The sequence below is a fragment of the Dromiciops gliroides genome, chromosome 2, assembly GCF_019393635.1.
Source record: "Dromiciops gliroides isolate mDroGli1 chromosome 2, mDroGli1.pri, whole genome shotgun sequence".
Lineage (NCBI taxonomy): Eukaryota > Metazoa > Chordata > Mammalia > Microbiotheria > Microbiotheriidae > Dromiciops > Dromiciops gliroides.
Window position 1 is genome coordinate 457608937 of NC_057862.1, and position 18527 is coordinate 457627463.

At 39.8% G+C, this 18527-nt stretch overlaps 1 protein-coding gene across 1 annotated transcript in view; it reads left to right on the top strand.

The window, feature by feature from the left end:
• Window positions 1–18527, top strand: part of NFATC2 (nuclear factor of activated T cells 2) — a 172596-nt gene that overhangs the window by 63130 nt on the left and 90939 nt on the right. Inside the window, exons 4-5 of the mRNA XM_043985401.1 lie at window positions 6567–6769; window positions 7794–7966. Coding sequence (XP_043841336.1) covers window positions 6567–6769; window positions 7794–7966 — 376 coding nt within the window. The remainder of the gene's footprint in view (window positions 1–6566; window positions 6770–7793; window positions 7967–18527) is intronic.

The window sequence follows — 18527 nt, forward strand, 5'->3', positions numbered from 1 at the left end:
ATGCTTGCTGTGTGGCCACAGCAAGTCACTACACCTTTGTGGGCATCAGTTTCATTATTTGTTAAAAAAAAAAGTAGGGGATAATAATACTTGAACATTCTATTTTCCAGAGTGCCTGACTTTGTAAACCTTAAAGCACTTTAGAGATTTGAGCTTTGGTTCTGACATTTGTAGCGTTCCAGATACGAAGTCTCTTTTTTCTGTGTGCTTAATCTTGATTTTATTCAGTCTGTGGGAAAAAAAGGAGAAAAAAAAGAAAAAAAAGGGAAAGAAAAAGAAGCATATGGCATTTCTTTTATAAATTATACATCTACACATAAATTTATATATATGTAAATGGAATAGCAAGTTGTACATAATATTTTTCAGTTTTATGTGCATTTTTATTATGTTCATGTATGGAAATACTTGTTTTAGCTCATAAATTAAAAATAAAATAAAGACAAACAAAAATTAAGCCTAGGGAAACTATTTGTATAAGTTTACTAGGCTCACTGAATCTTACAATTGGAAAGGGACCTTGGAGGTCACCTAGTACCATCCTACTGACCATGAATCCCTTTTACAATGTTTACTACCAGTGTTTGTCGAGTCTCTATCTTAATTACCTTGGTGATGGGGAAACTATTTTTTGGCCCCTATAAACCGTATGGAAGTTTCTTGTTATTTCAAGCTAAAGCTACACATATATAACTTTTACTTACTGATCCTTGTTATGCCTACTGAGGCAAGCAGAGCAACTCTTAATCCTTTTCCTTTTTACTTGTCAGGCTTTTAGATATATAATCTCCCCACCCCTTGCTTTCTTTTCCTCTGCTAAACACCTCCAGTTCCTTCAAATGATCTTAACGTGCCTAGTGCTTCTCCACTATCCTTGTCACCTTTCTCTGGATATGTTCTAGATTGTCAATGGACCTTCCTAAAATGTGGTATCCAAAACAGAATCCAATATTTCAGATGTGATCTTACTAGGGTAGTGTAGAGCAAGACCCTGCCGCACCCCCCTACATTATTTTTTACTAACGTAACCTATAATGCATTAGAATTTCTGGCCGCTATGCTTTCTACCCATTAAAGCCACTAAATCTCCTGGTCACTGGTCATGTGAACTCCCTCCTAATAACAGCTAATATTTACATAGTGCTTTAAGGTTTGCAAAGCACTTCCTATATATTATCTCATATGTTCCTCACAAAAATACTGTGAGGTATGTGTTATTGTGATTCCCATTTCACTGCTGAGGAACCTAAGTCTGAGAGGTTAAGTTATTTACCCAGGGTTACAGTTAGTAAGTGTCTGAAGGCAAGATTTGAACTTTTATCTTGTAGCCTCCAAATCCAATGGCCTATCAGGCCATCTAGCTACATCACCACTATCTCTTTCATTGGAGTGATGGATTTTTTTGAATTGTAAACTTACCAGTAATTGTGATTCTCCAATAAAGTGTCAGTTTTCAAGGCACACATTCATTGATTAATTTTGGGCTTTACTTGTCTGTTTACCTGCATCTTTGCTTCTTCTCTAATTCTACAAGTAAAATAGAGATATATTATTCATGAAAACACATTTTCCCCCCTTCCCTACCCCCCCCCCCTCGAGTCTGGAGCCCTTACTTCTGATCATGCTTTGACCTCCTGTAGCTCTCAAAATAATTAAAAACAGTTTCTAAAAAGTGACCCAGGTGTGGGTGAAAGGGAAGATGCCAAAAATACTTTTCTCCTTTTAACAAGGCCATTTGTCAAAAAAGGTAGTCTGTAGGGGAGGTCTAGCTATTTTGATTCAGTACCTCCAAATTCATTGAAAATATGACTTTTTAATTCCTTGGTCCCAAGAGTTTGTTTGTTTAATATGAATATCAGTGTTAAAATAGTGGATCGCGAGTTTGAGGTTTTGGCTGGTGATGGGGGCACTTTGCTCTTAGGGCGGGTGTGGAGGAAAGCTAATGTATTAAGTCTCTGTCTGAGGGGGGTGAATTAATCAGTTTCTCTTTACAAAGATGCCCCCTGATGAATGAAGGAAAGGAGCATGGGGGGTGGGGATGCTGAATTTGGCCCTGAATTGATTACCCTAATGTTCTCTTCTCTGATCTCTCTGAGCTGTTTTCTATGGCTTCCTTAGGGTTTCAAATGTGGATATGGTAATTGAAAACAAATTTAGCATGTTTCAGGCCATAAAGTCTCCCTTTAGCTTGCTCACTAGCTATGCGGTAGATATGTCTGTTTTTAATTTCCAGTGATGTGAGAAATATAGAATGACTTGATTCTTAATTTAGAATATTGAGAGAGAGAGAGAGAGAGAGAGAGAGAGAGAGAGAGAGAGAGAGAGACTGATTAAGTTCTGAGCTTCTGTTCCCATTTTGTGATTCATAACGTGCCTTAAAAAATTGTGCTATGAATGAGGCTTATGTGCTTCGATAATGACAAAAATATGCATGAGTGCAGAATTGTCCAACTGGTGGGATATCGAGGTGCTTAATCAAGCAAGCATTTGAGTACTTTTTTCATGGGCACCTTGGAAATGTGTTCACCTCTGCACGGAACAGGGCAGCTGAGTAAAAAGGGCACAGCCACCAGAGACCCAACCATTTAGAACAGGAAGTCTGAGAATACTTTATACAATTGAAACTGCAGGGGGAATTCAGGGAGGCAGAGTGTAATTATCTAAATTGAAAGGGGGCCAAAGTGTCAGGGGCAACAGCTCTTTGTCATGGAGAAGGGACACTGTGATTCTGAATAATGGCAACTGCTCCAAACTGAAGGGTTTAGATCTCACCAGGAAGTCATGCTCCTGACATCTTTGAACTATTCAGGAGAAATGATTATTCTTTTGGTACATACACCAAACCCTGAACTACATTGCATGATACCATTGTTGATTGCCTAGTCATCTGTTGATGGCAACATGCCTTTGATGTCTGATGTTGAGGATATAGTGGGTGGTAATTGAGACTTCTCCATTTTTGTCTTTCCTGCTGGAGGATAGGTGGAGAAGTTTTATGTGCATCCGTGTGCTTTTTTTTTCTTTTGAAAGGGCCCTCAAGACTCAGAGAAAAGGAGATTTCCATCTTTAATATCTTTATTTGAAAAATAGCATGGCTCATTTTAAAAACATGCCTTATTAGATAATTGTTAAGTCCAGTTTCCAATCAAAATGATACTCTGCAGTGATGTAGGGGCCTTGGGATACACACAAGAGATAGGAGGGACCTTAGAGATCATCCTTCATTTTATAAATGAGGAAACTGAGGCCCAGAAAGGTTAATCAAATATTTCAAAGATCATTCAGCTAGGAGATTGAACAGAACCAGGGCAGGGCTTTAAGTTCTCTGCCTCTAAAATCAGTGCTTTTTCTACGATTAATCAATCAATCAATCAATACTTATTAAGTACCTTCTCTGTGCCAGGTACTATCCTACATTCTGGGGACTTAAAAGACCAAAAAACAATCCTTACTTCCAAGGAGCTTATCAAGCTGCTGTGTTTCTGGAGCTTCTCAAAATATAGATGAGCCTGTTCAGATTGAACTAGCCTTTTGATGATGCATCCCTACAATCAGTAGTTTTATTAGGGTAATGGCTATCCGCATTCTGTTATCTGTGTGTGGTTAACCAGTGAAGAAACCACACCCTCCCAGGTTATAAATCACTGAAAAACTTAGGCCCCTTGACCTCAAGCAGTGAGTAGGGAGGTAACAGCTTTAGGTGTAGCACCTGAAGAGACTAATATGAGTTACGTTGAGACAAGTGGACTGTACGGAATGATGGATGCTTGTACATGAGCTCTTTAATGCTAACTCAGAAGCATTTCTTTGGCACTTAAGGGTTTACAAACTATTTTGCTCATAATAGACCTGTAAGCCAGGTGGTACAAATATTGAGCTTTTGTTTTTTACATTACCTACATGTTCCAATCTATCCCCTCTACTACCACTCCTCCTGAAAAGGCATTGCCCATAACAAAGAACAAAGAATAAAATAGAGGGAAATGTTCACTAAAATTAACTAATATATAGAAGAATTCTAATATTCTATGTAGTGTTTCATACCCATAGTCATCCATGTCTAATAGAAGGGCAGGAAGGGTGCCTTCATTTTATCTCTTCTTTTGGGTCAAGCTTGGTCATTACATTTTTTAATTACACAAAATTATGATGTATAATTTAATTATAAAAATGTGAAAAATTTATCGTTTTGTTGTTGTAGTACTTGTTTCCATTTCCATTATTGTAGTGATGGTATATATTGTTTTCCTGGTTCTGCTTACTTTACTCTGCATCAATTCTTATGTCTTCTCATGTTTCTCTGAATTCATCATATACGTCATTTCTTCCATTATATTCATGTACAACTTGATTAGCTACTCTCCAATTGATAGGCATCTTCTTTTGTTTCCAGTCAGATGAGCTTTGAGTGAAATTGTGGTGAAGTTCAAATGGATTTCAGAAACTTAGTTTTTGTTTGTTTTTGTTTTTTAAATCTCTGGGTTCCTTTTTAGAAGTTGGTAATATGGACTTGCCTTTTTCTTCCCCCACACTGTTTTTTAGAGTTCTTTGCTTGTGCCTCATTTATGTTTTTTTCCACATAAAATCTTATAGTTATTTGCATATTTGGCCTTCACTTAAGTACTCCTCCAATGCCTCATCGAGGTTTAGAGATGACCCTGGCTTCTTAAAGAGATGTATGACAGACATCTCTCTGGAGGTATTTCTGACTCACAGAAAGGAATAGGGAAACATTGGTCATTCAATGTAACAGACATTTTCTGAGTGCCTACTTTCTTTCTTTTTTTTGTTTTTTTGTTTTTTTTTTGGCAATGCACTCTTCTAGACACTGGGGGAACACAAGGATAGAACAGACATAGGCCCAGCTCTTAAAGAGGTGGGATGGGGGATTAGAAGAAAGGACAAGTAAGTGAGTAATGATGGTACAAGGAAAAATGTGCTCTGTGCAAGCAAGAGATCTGAGCTACTTGCTGGGCTCCAGGATTCATTTTGAAGATTTAATATATCCCTCTTTGAGTTTCAGAGAACCTGCCAAATTTCCAACCATATTAAGACCCTTAAATTCTAAAGAGTCCCTTGGCCTCTTTTAAAATGAATGAGCTCACTGATCATTGCCCTGAACAAATTTTTCTACCTTGGTGAGGAGGACAGGTTGAGCAAGGAAATAATTTCTTTAGGCTGAATAGTGAGCACTTCTTATTCAACCTGTTCCTCTATTGCCAATTATATCCAGAGTATGTTAAATGGCTATGGGATTTTTACAAGAATGCTTCTGTTGTGAAACTCCCTAAATGACTTTTTAGAACTCTGGAGGGATTCTGGAACTGGCTTGCGAGATGCTTTTAAGTAACTTTCTCTGTCAATACTTAGCAGTAGGCACAGAACTTTAGGCATGTGGGGGTAATGCCAGACAATAGAGTTAGGCTTTAAAGGCTAGATTTGGAGAGGCAGCTTGGTGTAGTGGGAAGAGTCTTACTTTGGGAGTCAAGAGACTCGAGTTTTAGGCCCACCTCTGTCAGTGACTGCTTGTGTGACCTTGGTCAAGTCATTTCCTTTTGGCAGGTCACAGTTTTCTTATCTATCCAATAGGGTGGGTTTGATGAGAAGTTCTTACAGACCCCTTCCAGCTATAACATTCGAAGGTTATTGAGCATCTGCAATGTCCTTTATTAAATGTGGGACTGCTTCACAGTTATGCTGCCACTCTTTCTTATTAAATCTTGGAACTTTCTCGTTCATTCAGTGGTAATGATTATATTTTTTGATTTTCCTCATCTTTGGGTGTTCAAATCATTCTTTGGGCAAAAATCTCTCACCAAAGGTAGATGGCCCTACTGATCCTGGATGCTGCTTAGAGTACTAGAACAGACTGATATTGCATTGCAAACCATAGAACGTATGCTTTTTGAGGGCAGTTACTATTTCATTTTTGTCCTTAAATTCTCAGTACCTCCCATTGAGCCAGTTTCAATTAAACTCATATTTATCAAGTGCTTATGAAACCCATAGTTGTGTATTCATCTGTGGTGGGTGTCCCTGTAGTGGTGACATTTCAGTTATCACCTGACTTTAATCCATTTCCAGCCTGTCTCTTGATTTTTTTAGACGGACCCACAAAGGAATTTTTATATACTTCTGTAGTATATGTTTATTCTACAGTGTAAACATCCATATTTGTTCATATTCAGAGGTTGAGCTAAATATTAATGCTTATGAATACTACTTACATGAGTATACATTATACATGTGCCTATGTTTGTTTATGGGAAATTGGTTCAATGAAATACCATTTATTGTTACAGGATTAGAGAGTTTCAGAATTGGACAACACCTAAGAGATTTCTGGTTCATTCCCCCTCATTTAATGGAAAAACGACTTGTTAAGGGTCAACTGGTTTTCTAGCAAAGCCCTGTGTAGAACCCAAGGCTTTGGCCTTAGAACCCATACTTCTCTGCATCCCTTTCCCCCTCCCCCCATTGTTAACTCTCCAATTTGTCTTTTAGAGAAGGTTACCTGTGTCCCGTTTCTTTATGGTGCAATAATGCTTGTTCTGATTTTTCAACAGCTTCATGGTTACATGGAGAACAAACCCCTGGGTCTTCAGATCTTCATTGGGACAGCAGATGAAAGGATACTTAAGCCACATGCTTTCTATCAAGTCCACCGGATCACAGGGAAAACAGTCACCACAACCAGCTATGAGAAAATCGTGGGCAACACCAAAGTACTGGAAATCCCACTGGAACCAAAAAACAACATGAAAGCAACGTAAGGTCTCAGGAGCAATAAATGATGATGTGAGAGAGGCTTGACCCTTTCTTTACTAGACTGTAAGTTCCTTGAAGGCAGGAACTGAAGGGTTGCCATGTGGACCAGGGATTAGATTGGAAAGGCCAATGGGAAGATTACTGGCTCTAGAGGCAGAGAATCTGTGTTTAAATTCCATCTCTGACACTTTAATGACTGTGTGACTTTGGGCATAATCCTGGGCCTTACTTTCCTCATCTGTAAAATGGGACTAGATAACCTCTGAGCTCGCTTCCATTTTGAGGTCTATGACCCTCTGTTCTTCTTGGTCCTACAGGACATGATGAAGAGCAATGAATAAGAAGTATAGAGAGGCATGTTTGGGGTTCAATATAAAGTGAAGAGCAACTTTCTAAAAAACAGAGATTTCCTAAAGTGGATTGGGTCCCAATTAATTGAGTGCCTTAGGAGCCTGTCACTAGAGGTCTTCAGATGGAGGTTGTGGGATCACTTTTCAGGATGTGCTAGAGAGGAGACCTTCCAAATTTCAGGATGCAATAGACAAACTGAAGACCCTTTTAATTCCCAAACTCTATGATTCTGGGATATTTGTATCTTTGCCAGTAGCTTGCATGGTATTCCGCACAGAGTAGATGCTTATAATATGTGTACCTGCATTGAGTCAAAGCAGGTTGGTTAAAAAGGTTCCAAGTTGTTAAGTGAAGAATTTACTCTCGTATCATTTCTTCTACATCTTATCAGAAAATTGTAGACTTTACAGTGAGGGTGATAAAACTGGGAAGAAACTTTCCTAGAGGAGTACTTTCCCTATCATTATTTTATTTAATTGTTTTATAATTTTTATACCAGTGTAAATTCAGGATTGAAACTTATGGATGCCGGGGGATTTCTCTCCATGGTGTGCCTGTAGAACCATTTAGATTAAACCATAAGAATCGTTCCAGTTGAGACTGATCTTTAACACTTGCCAAGACAGGCAGCAGTTGCAAATGGTGTTCTAAGCCCCATGGTCTGTCTTTGTCAGCATCGACTGTGCTGGGATCCTGAAGCTTAGGAATGCAGATATTGAGCTGCGGAAAGGAGAGACAGACATCGGGAGAAAGAACACCCGGGTGCGCCTGGTTTTCCGCGTGCACATCCCAGAATCCAGCGGGAGGATTGTCTCTCTGCAAGCTGCATCCAATCCAATCGAGTGCTGTAAGTAGGGTTCTGTGCTCTTGTTTGTTATGTCCATGTCTAGACACTTGATATGCATCATGCACTTTTCTGGTCATTCTGATGGATTGTAGATATACTTCTCAATATGTAGGCAGTACTTGGCAGTTTGTAAAACTCTTCAGATATATTATCAGAGGTGCTGTAGGATGGAGTGGAATCAAGTTGCACTATACTTTGTAGGGAGAAACTTTGGCTTGAATTCTGGTTCTGCTTTTTGGTAGTAGGGAACCTTGAAAAAGGTCTTCTTCTTTGCTAGATCTCAGTTTCTTCACCTGTAAAATTCAGGACTAGTGTTACATGATCCTCTAATCTATTATCTCCTTTGATCCTCACAACAAAGTGGTAAGGTACATAGAATGACTGTTCTAAGCCCCATTTGAGGGTGGGGTGAGAGGTGCAGTAAAGCATAAGAGGAAAGAGCTAGATTAGAAGCTGGGAAACTTGGGTCTAAATTCTGGCTCTGATTCCTATTATCTTTGGGACCATCTCAGCCTCTCTGAGACCTTAGCTTTCTCATCTGCAAAACAAGTAAGAGGATCCTTGTAGACCCCTCCTCCCCATACCCTACTGCTGAAAAGAAAACCAAGGCCAGGGAGAATCAACAGTTTCCCCTGACAACAAGGGCAGAGGTCGAATCCTTTAAGTGCTTTCTCTGGGTTTATTTATTTATTTATTTTAATCAATGGATCATCTTCTTGCATTGGAGTAAATGAGTAGGTTCCCAGCTGCATTTAAAAATCCCGCAAAATCTTGTACAGGTAGCCTATTGTTTTGTTTGCAAATCATGATGTGTTTTCCAGAGCACTCGTTTTATTCACTTAAGGACGGAGTTCTGTTCTTGGATAGTCTTGGTAGTCATGGCCTGAATGAACTCTTTGTCCTTCATATACATTCTCTAGTTCTTTTGGGAATCTTTTAAAGCCAGGGTCTATCTGCCCCAGTTGACTGAATTCAGATTTGTGTTTTATACCATCTAAGAGATTAATCTTGAGTCCATTCACACTGACACACTATACAAAACAAAACAAACAGGCAAACAAAAACCTGGTTAAATTTGTTCAAGTACCCATTAATTTCAAAATTGTCCGAGTGATTTGATAAAACATAACTCATTCTCAGAATTAGCAGTGATTTGACTTTAGTGTGCAGTGAAAAGAATACTAGATCGAGACTCAGGAAACCCGAGTTTTAGTTCCAATTTCCTCTCTGTACTAGCTACATAAACTTGGGCAAGTAATTTCCCTTCTCTGGGTCTCAGATTTCCCAACTGTAAAGTGAGATATTTGAAAGGGATGGTTTCTAAAGTTCCTTCCAGTCCTGACATTCTAAGAATCAATGCTTTGTGTGTGTAGACCTGGTGCTCACATACTTTAAAGGCTGTTTTCCCCACCATTAGCAGTAGGACAAGAGGATTGGGCTTAATTAATGGAAAAAGAGAAAGAGAGAGGCTGTCAGGAAAAAGAAAAATAAAACACTGATGAAGGATTAGAATTAGATACTAACATGAATCACTGTGTTGTGTGAGGTTATAGGACCACTTTCAAAAGGAAGAGGAAAGATGGAGTAGTTTATAAGTTCTTTGTTGTGTATGTGTGTGTGCGCGCATGCGTGTGAGTGCGCTCATGTGGGTGGAATGGAGGTAAGGACTAGGCGATTTCATATTTCATATTCTCTTCCAGACTTGCACTTTCTGCAGTCTGTTAAAATGGCAATTATATTGAACCTAATGAGTTCTCTTGGAAGAATTTTGAAGTCTCTCTGTTCTAATATTTTGTTCTTCTTGAATTTGTTATAGTGGAGTGGCTACAGGGTCCTAGAGATAAGGGCAATTAAGGAAGAAAAGCTAGTACTAATACTGATAGTAATTCCATAATCCACCCCTCCACACATACACACACCCCACACTTGTCTCCCTACCTGCAAGGTGACTAGATGTGTACTTTTAATCATCCAAATTAATTTTCACAGTGGTCATACCCCTGCTCTTCAGTTTGAAAGGAAAATCACCTTGAGATTTTAAAGCTACTTTAGGGATTTTGATCATTTTCAAATTTTTACTTTATGACAAGCTTTCACCCTGTTGAGGCTGTGAATTTTAGATCAGGGTTAGGGAGGGAAAGCCATCTGGAGAATTAGCTACTTACTTGCTTGCCCACCTAGGGTGAACAATGAGTCACTGGGTGAGCAAAAAAGAATGCCAATCTAAGTCATCCCCATTTACTTCTTCTTGGGGAGATGAATGGATTAAGGAAAACAGTTAAGTGTATCAGCACTTATTTGAAAGGATAATTAATTAATTTGCTTTTGATGCTGAAATTTTGGCCCCATCTAAGCACGCAAGTGTAAATTTATAACCATGATAATTAGTCAAACTTTCTAAGACAGTCAGAAGCATAGCTGAGATGTTTCAGAATGGGTGTGTGTTTCACACAAAATGTTCCCACTTCTGACTTTTCACACATGGCCAGATTAGTTTCCTTCTCACTACTGCCTCATCTGGATAGAAGCAACATAGCAGTTCCAGCTGCTCAAGAGGATGGGGGAAAATACCCATTCCTGCCAGCGTTCCTGGAAATGCCATTCTATCTAATTGTGACTCACAACAGGTCTAACCACAATGGGGGTAGGGCAGGAGGTGTGATTCTCATCTTGTAAAACTGTGTTCAATTATTTCCTTTTAGAGGATACCAAAGCATACATGGAGCTAACCCCAAACCTAGGAATAGATAATGTAATTTCATACTTTGATAGATTTTTTTTGGGGGGGGGGTCACTTTGTACTACTGATTTTTATAACCTTTTCTGAAATTGTACTTTTTTTATGGGGCAATGAGGGTTAAGTGGCTTGCCCAAGGTCACACAGCTAGTGTCAAGTGTCTGAGGCTGGATTTGAACTCAGGTCCTCCTGAATCCAAGGCCAGTGCTTTATCCACTGTGCCACCTAGCTGCCCCCTGAAATTGTACTTTTATCAATTAGAAGATCAGAATTTCCTCACTTATCTCTCCCATCATTCATTCATTCCCTCATCTTTTCATTTCCCCTTCCTCCTTCCCTTTTGGATTTAGGATTTTGGCTGTCACTATTAGATTGCAGCTAAAGGCTGGTGTAATGAGTTAGTTGATTCAAAGTTAGCAAACTAGAGTTCCTTCTTTTGAGAGAATCATGGAATCATATAGTCTTGGAAATGGAAAGGTCCTCAGAAGCTTTATTGTCAAACCTAGTCGAACAAGACCTTGTCAGCACACCCCAGGGTGTCATCTAGTTTTTGGTTTGAAGACTTACAGCCAGGGGAAAACTCTCTGCCCTGCACCCACCCACCCACCCATCGGCTCCCACCAGGTGGTTCATTTCACTTTTGGATAGTTCTAACTATTTAGAAGTCTCCCAAGGCAGAACTGGCTTATTTTCAACATCTAACCAGTGTTCCTAGTCCTGTGTTATCATCCAAGCAGAACAAATATAATCACAGCACAATCTTCTAATATGTTAAGACAGTTCTCAAGTCCTCTAAAGGCCTTGTGTTCCCTGGGCTAAAGTTCCTCAGTTCTCAAAGACCCTCATTATCCTAGTGGCCTTCCTCTGGACACTTTCTGGCTTATATCCTTCTGAAATTTTGGCACTCTGAACTTTACGTAATACTCCAGATGCAGGATGTTCAGGGCAGAGTACAATGATATAATTACCTTTCTTGGACTGTACCCTGTGCCTCTCTTCATGTAATTAAGATTACATTGGCTTTCATGATTGCCACTTCATACTGACTTAGGTTTTTTGGTGTTTTGGTGTTTTTTTTGTTTTTCAGCTGCCTCTATCAAGAGACAGAAATAACTTACGCATTTTCTTTTTGCCACTTAATACACCTCTGGTAGGCTTTTGGTTGTTACTATCATCATTGCTTCATATTTTTTTGTCAAGATAAATGAGATTCTAAGCTTTTTTTTTTTTTTTTTAGGAGAAGCAATGATCTAGAAGTACCCAATGTCATTTTTCTTATCTGTAGAATGAGGAGGCTCGAGATTCAAATATCTCCAAAGTACCTTCTGGGTCTAACATTATATCTATAAAGAAGAAGGAAAAAAGCTTGTATTTACTACTGTTTACAATTTACAAAGTGCTTACCTTACAACAACCTTGTGAATTAGTTATTAATGTCGGCCATTTTCAAGAGGAAAACCCCTGAGGCTCAAGGAGGGGAAGTGACTTGTCTGGCATAAGTAAACTAGTAAGAGGTGATCTGTGGACTCAAATCCACATCATTTGATTCCAGATACTACGTTCTCCCCACTCTACCATCCTTCCTTTTTAGATCAGTGACTTAGGGGCAGAGTGTCTGGTGGTGATTTCACTGCATTCATTGTCCTTTTCTGCTGCAAAGAAAACCCACTAGAATGAAGGAGGAAGAAGAGTGGTGCTTTTGATGGGAAGTTGTTGAGGGATTTCATACATGATGAATCCTTTGGAAGAAACAAAACCATAGACATTGTTATATTGTAGATAAGAGATTAACTTTTGGGTCATCAGTGGTCTGAGGCCAAAGCTCTGAAAACCATTGACTAAGGTTAAACACCTTGGGTGCCACATCAGTGAAAGCCCTCAGGTGAAACTCCAAACTTGGACTTTTTTCCATGGCTAATGTCAAAACCTGCATTCCAAAGAAGCTTTCTAGAAAGGGCCAAAAATATGTTGCCATTCCATAAACATCTGTTACTAATTTCCTACTCTCTATTTTCTTTTGGTGGATCAGAGGTGGAGTGGGGCTGAGGTGGGGCAGTCATGGAATTGGGAAAGAATAGAAAAAAAATCTTTCAAAATCCCACACTCAGTTACTTTACATAGGGATGAAGAAAACAGAGAAGATAATAATTCTCTGAACAGTAAGAGACACATCAACTTCAGAACCCCCCATGCCCCAGAAATGTCCAATACTTAGTGAGACCATAAATAATTGACAGTTATCAGGAATGGACCAAAATGACCAAGAATCATAGAATGTAAGAGATGGAAGGAACCTTTGAATTTATCTAATACAGCCCCATTTATCTTATATATGAGTGAATTTAGTCCCAAAGAAATGCAATGACTTGCCCAGGATCATATGAGTAGCAAGTCAGATTTTGAGTCCAGATCTTTTGATTTCAGGTTTTTGTGATCTTATCATCGTACCATGACTCTGAATCGAGTTCTGATAGGAAAGCTCCTTGGTCTTTTATTTGGTTTTACAATGTCTTTGAAACTTTTGTTCTGTATCTACCATGACTGACAGGGAAATTTGCTCTAAACCAAATGAAACAGATTCTTCGTGGTCTGTAAAAAGATCATCTCCCCATCCTCCACCCTTCCTTCTTTCCTTCCTTCCTTCCTTTTTTCCTTTCTTTCTCTTTCTTTTTCCTCCCTCCCTCCCTCTCGCTTTCTCTCCCTCCCCATCTCTCTCTTCTCTCTCCCTCTCTCTCTCACTTGCTCTGTCCTGCTCCTTCTCTTCCTCCTCTTCCAGCTCTCCCCCTTTCTCCCCCTCCCCCTCTGTCCTTTTCCCCCTCCTCTGTGAGTTTCTGAATGTTCTAGTGCTCCTGTGCTCTTCCATGACCTTGAAATGGATGACAGACCATGTTTCCCTTTAATCAGTTTCATTGGGTTTCCCTTACTTCCTCTATCTTATAGTGGATTTCCTCGCAAAACTGATGTTATGAATATGATATGTGGTACAGTAATAGCGATGCTCGAAAAAGAGCCTGCTTAAAATGTGTTATCTTTCAACAGTCAGTTTTTCTCCAAACCTGGGCTTTGAGTCTATAGTGGTTTGACTTTTGTGTCTTAAATATGAGAGAAATCAGAATCAACCAGACATGATAGGAGTAGCTAAGGCTTGCGTGTGTGTGTGTGTGTGTGTGTGTGTGTGTGTGAAGAAAACAAATATAGATATCATGTACTATTATACCTAATCACCCTCCTACATCTCTTCCCCATAAACTGTATTTCTTGAATTCTATGCCCTATTGAAAGGGAGTGTAGTAAAGTAGAAAGATCACTGAACTTGGAATTAGGAGAGTCCTGGGTTCAAATTTCAGCTCAGCCTCATACTTCATAGTTAATTACTTCATGTCTCTGAAGCTGTTTCCTCAGCTTTAAAGTAGGGATGATAATCATTTAAGAAATATCTACCCAGTGGGTTTGTTGAGAATGGAAGGCTTTATAAACCTGAAATCACTATATCAAGATGATATATTATTATTCTCTACTTCTTGTTTGTTGTACTCTGTCAATGCCATGACCACCCTAGAAAGGAAAACACTAGCACAGCCCTGGGCACACAGGCAGTAGGCTGAGGAGTTTAGCAAACATGAATTGTGCTTCAAGGGAGCGGTGGAGATCAATAAACTCCTCTCACAATAGGGAGTAGGATATTCACTTGGCTGTACATGCATAGTAAGTGAGGTGAGTGATTTCGAGAAAGTTGCTTTGTTTTAGGGGAGCAGGGCCTGCAGAAGCTTTGTTTTGCCTCTTTCTGCTGATCACTATGGTTACAGAGAGCCCGGATTGGGCTGGCTGGTTGGTTCATTCATTAAGCAAGGTGGTATGACTTTAAGAAATCCATGAACCCGAGGTAACTTTAGGAGATCAGGGCTTTGAAATCTTTAATATCATAAAATTAATAGTGATTTTTCACAATGGTAATATTACTTATATTAAATAGCACCTGAAGGTTTACAAAGTGCTTTATGTAATAAGTCCCAACTAAGATCCCATATTTTACAGGAAGTCTTCCCAATCCCTCTTAATCTAGTGCTTTCCCTCACTTAATTATTTCCTACTTATCCTGCATATAGTTTATGTTGTCGATATTTGTTTACATGTTGCTTCCCTAATTTGACTGTAAGTTTCTTGAGGGTAGGGACTATCTTTTGCCTTTTTTTTTAATTCCCAGGGCTTAGCACAGTGTCTGACACATAGTAGACACTTGAGAAATGTTTATTAATTGATTGATTGTGACAAATGTCTGAGGTCAAGAATATGGGTATAACTATTCCCATTTCATAGTTAAGGAGAATGAAATTTAGAGAACAAAAATGACCTGTCCAAGGTCACACAATTATTGAGACATAATAGGGACTCAAACTTGGTTTTTTGGACTCAAAAGGCAGCTCTTATGACAATACCATTATTGCCAAACTAAGTCTTCTTGCCTCTGAACTGCTCATAGTTATAGAATGGTGGAGCATGAGGATATGTCAGAGATATTCTTCTTTTTAGCAAGGAATGGGTTGATCCACAAGGTTCCTCCTTTTCTGGGAAGTCTAAGTTTTTCTTATTGCAGATCACATATTGAGAGCTAGAAGGGGCCTTAGAGGCTTTGTAGGCCAAGCCCCTCATTTTGCAGATGAGGAGCAAAGGCCCCAAGAAGTGGCATCATTTTCCAAGGGTCACACAGATAGTCAAGTGGAAGAGCCGAATTCTAACTGAAGCCCTTTAATTCCAAATCCAGCTCTTTCCCTCACACTGCACTCTCAGTCATTCTGCCCAAGACTGGTTAGCCCAGATGCCTAGAGGGCCATGCTAATGGCATTAGGACCCTGGGGTCCATCTTAATGTAGTACCATTAACTGCTCTAACCACAGATGGAAATTTGGAGTTGCAAAAATGTTAGAACTTGTCCATCGGTCAGGTGCATTTGTTGACTACCTGTCCAGGACCATTTTTAGGTCTTGTAGGTGAAACAAGAGAATGAGATGTGCTTTCTGCCCTCAGAGAGTATACAGTCTAAGAATATTAATGTATGCGGAACTGTTAGAAAAAAGCCACAGCTAAATTGTGTGGCTTTATTGCCACTAAAATTCAGGAAAGTGGGGTTCTTCAGAGAAAAGTAGAAATCATCAAAGGATTATGTAAGGGGCAGCTAGGTGGCGCAGTAGATAGAGCACCGGCCCTGGAGTCAGGAGTACCTGAGTTCAAATCCGGCCTCAGACACTTAATACTTACTAGCTGTGTGACCCTAGGCAAGTCACTTAACCCCAATTGCCTCGCTAAAAAAAAAAAAAAAAAGGATTATGTAATCATCTTTCTGGAGAAAATGAGACAAGCTAGAGAATAAAAGATGACTAGGATTTGCGTGAGTAGAAGGGAGCAGGGAAGGCATTTCAAGTGGAAGGAAGGGCATAAGCAAAAGGTATGAGGACCAAAGTAACTGTGGTATAAGTTAATGATGGTGAAGATAATGATGAGGATGAGGATGAGGAGCCAGCATTTAGATAGTATTGTAGGGTCTGAAAAGCATTTTACAAATGCTATCTTGGTTTGTTCTGACCAGAGTCCTATGAGAGAGGTGCTATTGTTTTCTCTCATTTTACAAATGAAAAAAACCAGGGTAGCGTTCTATCCACTGCCTCCCCTTCTAAAACAGAGGGTGCCAGTTGGGAAGCCAGGAAAGAGATATGGTTGTTTTCATGCAAGGAATCTGGATTTGGAGCCAGAATGCCTGAGTTTCAATCGTGGCTCTGATACTTGCTACCTGTGGGACCTTGTGCAAGTCACTTACACTCTATGGGCTTCAGTTTCCTCACCTATAAAAAGAGGAATGGCCTAGATGTCTCTAAGGGGTCTATCAGCTCTAAATCCAGTAATGCCAGGAAAACATCACTGGGCACCGGCATCCTGGTTATGGTCAACCTCATCATCTCCACTTGTAAAGTACTTGGGGACTTTTTTTTTTGTTTTTTGCAGTGCAATGAGGGTTAAGTGACTTGCCCAGGGTCACACAGCTAGTAAGTGTCAAGTGTCTGGGACTGGATTTCAACTCAGGTCCTCCCGAATCCAGGGCCAGTGCTTTATCCACTGCACCACCTAGCTGCCCCCAAACTTGGTGACTTTAAAAAAAATAATAAACATTTTGAATTATAGTTTTGGGTTCCACTTTTTATCCTTCTTTCCCTCCTTCCCCTCCACCCTTCCTGAGGCCACAAACAATCAGATATGGGTTATACATGTATGATTTTGCAAAACATTTACTTGGTGACTTTTGAAATGGTTCCATTTCCCCTTGTTTCTGTGGCCTTTCTATTTCTTTTGTTGAGTGGGAAGATGGTATTCTCCTAGCTAATTATTTGTGGACATTTGTAGATACACCTTAAAACAATGTAACTTTCATCCTTTTGCTAAATCTGGGATTCTATCTGGGAGGAGAGTCCATTTCTAAGGGGCATTCTTAGGGATATATACAGACTCTTAGCTTTTTTGCCTTTAAGACTTGAACTCAATTTGCTAAATTAATCATTCAAATATTGTGGGGGTGGGGAGTAGATTTTGGCTCCAGTGTTTGAAGTGGCACTGATACTTTAATACTATTCACTAAAAACATTGTGTCCCATATGAATTATAAAGTAGGCAAAAGGGAGACCTTGAACTATTCTTTTTTGGGGGGTGCAATGAGGGTTAAGTGACTTGCCCAAGGTCACACAGATAGTAAGTGTCAAGTGTCTGAGTCCAGATTTGAACTCAGGTCCTCCTGAATCCAGGGCTGGGGCTTTATCCACTGAGCCACCTAGCTGCCCTGACCTCGAACTATTCTTAGGTTTCATCCATAGTGAGTCTTCAGCCCTCATTGAAATCAAAAGGAATATATCTTTAGAGGTTTTGATTAAGACAGTACTTCCTAGGTGGGGTGGGGATCCCTTAAAGAGTTCTTTAGAGTTTGCTTAGAGGTCATTGAAGCCCAGAGAGGCTCCTAGATGATGGAAAAAGGAACCAGGGAAGTATCAAAGAAAATGCTGAGTGGGGTTAGAGGGTCTGAACATTAATTGGTACCAAATGGGCATGGAGATGGGGGGTGGCACGATGTGAGAGCAAAATTGTATTTGGAAGGGAAGGAGAAACTTAGGTTTTAATGCAGAAAGGAGCTTTATAAAGATCATCCCAGTAATAACACCTTCTGTCAGAATGTGGATTAGGTCATTTTGTCTAACCCTCTTGTCTCTTTGGGCTCTGGCTTGCCTGGTGAGGAAACGGAGAATTCCCAGAGAATTTGTCTAAGGGGCCTTAACAGTGGGTCTTGCTCATTCCTGATTCTAGTTGCAAAGTGAGTCAGCCCTTGTTGGATGTGGGTCAGGTTGGTCAATGCCTGGATAAGTTCCCAGCCAATAAGAAGGATGCATGATGCACAACCAAGATGGGTTTGGTACAGTGATGGGGGACTTAAAGAGAGAACTAGCTTTCCCAAGAAGAATCTGTTCCCTATCAGAAGAAGAGGAATTTTCACGGGGTAGGAGTGGGCAGAAGGGGGTAGAATGACAGAGATGATTTTAATTATCATTTCCATAATAGTTACAGGGACATTCGCTTTTTTGTTTTCATTCAGATTTCAACTTTCAGTTGCCTGTTCTACTGTTTAGATAAGGAAAGTTAGCACCTTTGCTTTGAGGAATTTCTTGGGATCAATGTCCCCCCCCCCCACTTTTCCTCTGATGTTTTTGGATATATTGTATTTCTTGGCCAAGAGGCCCATGACATGGTGAATTACTGACAGTAAAATAATAATGCCCCTGTTAATAGGCT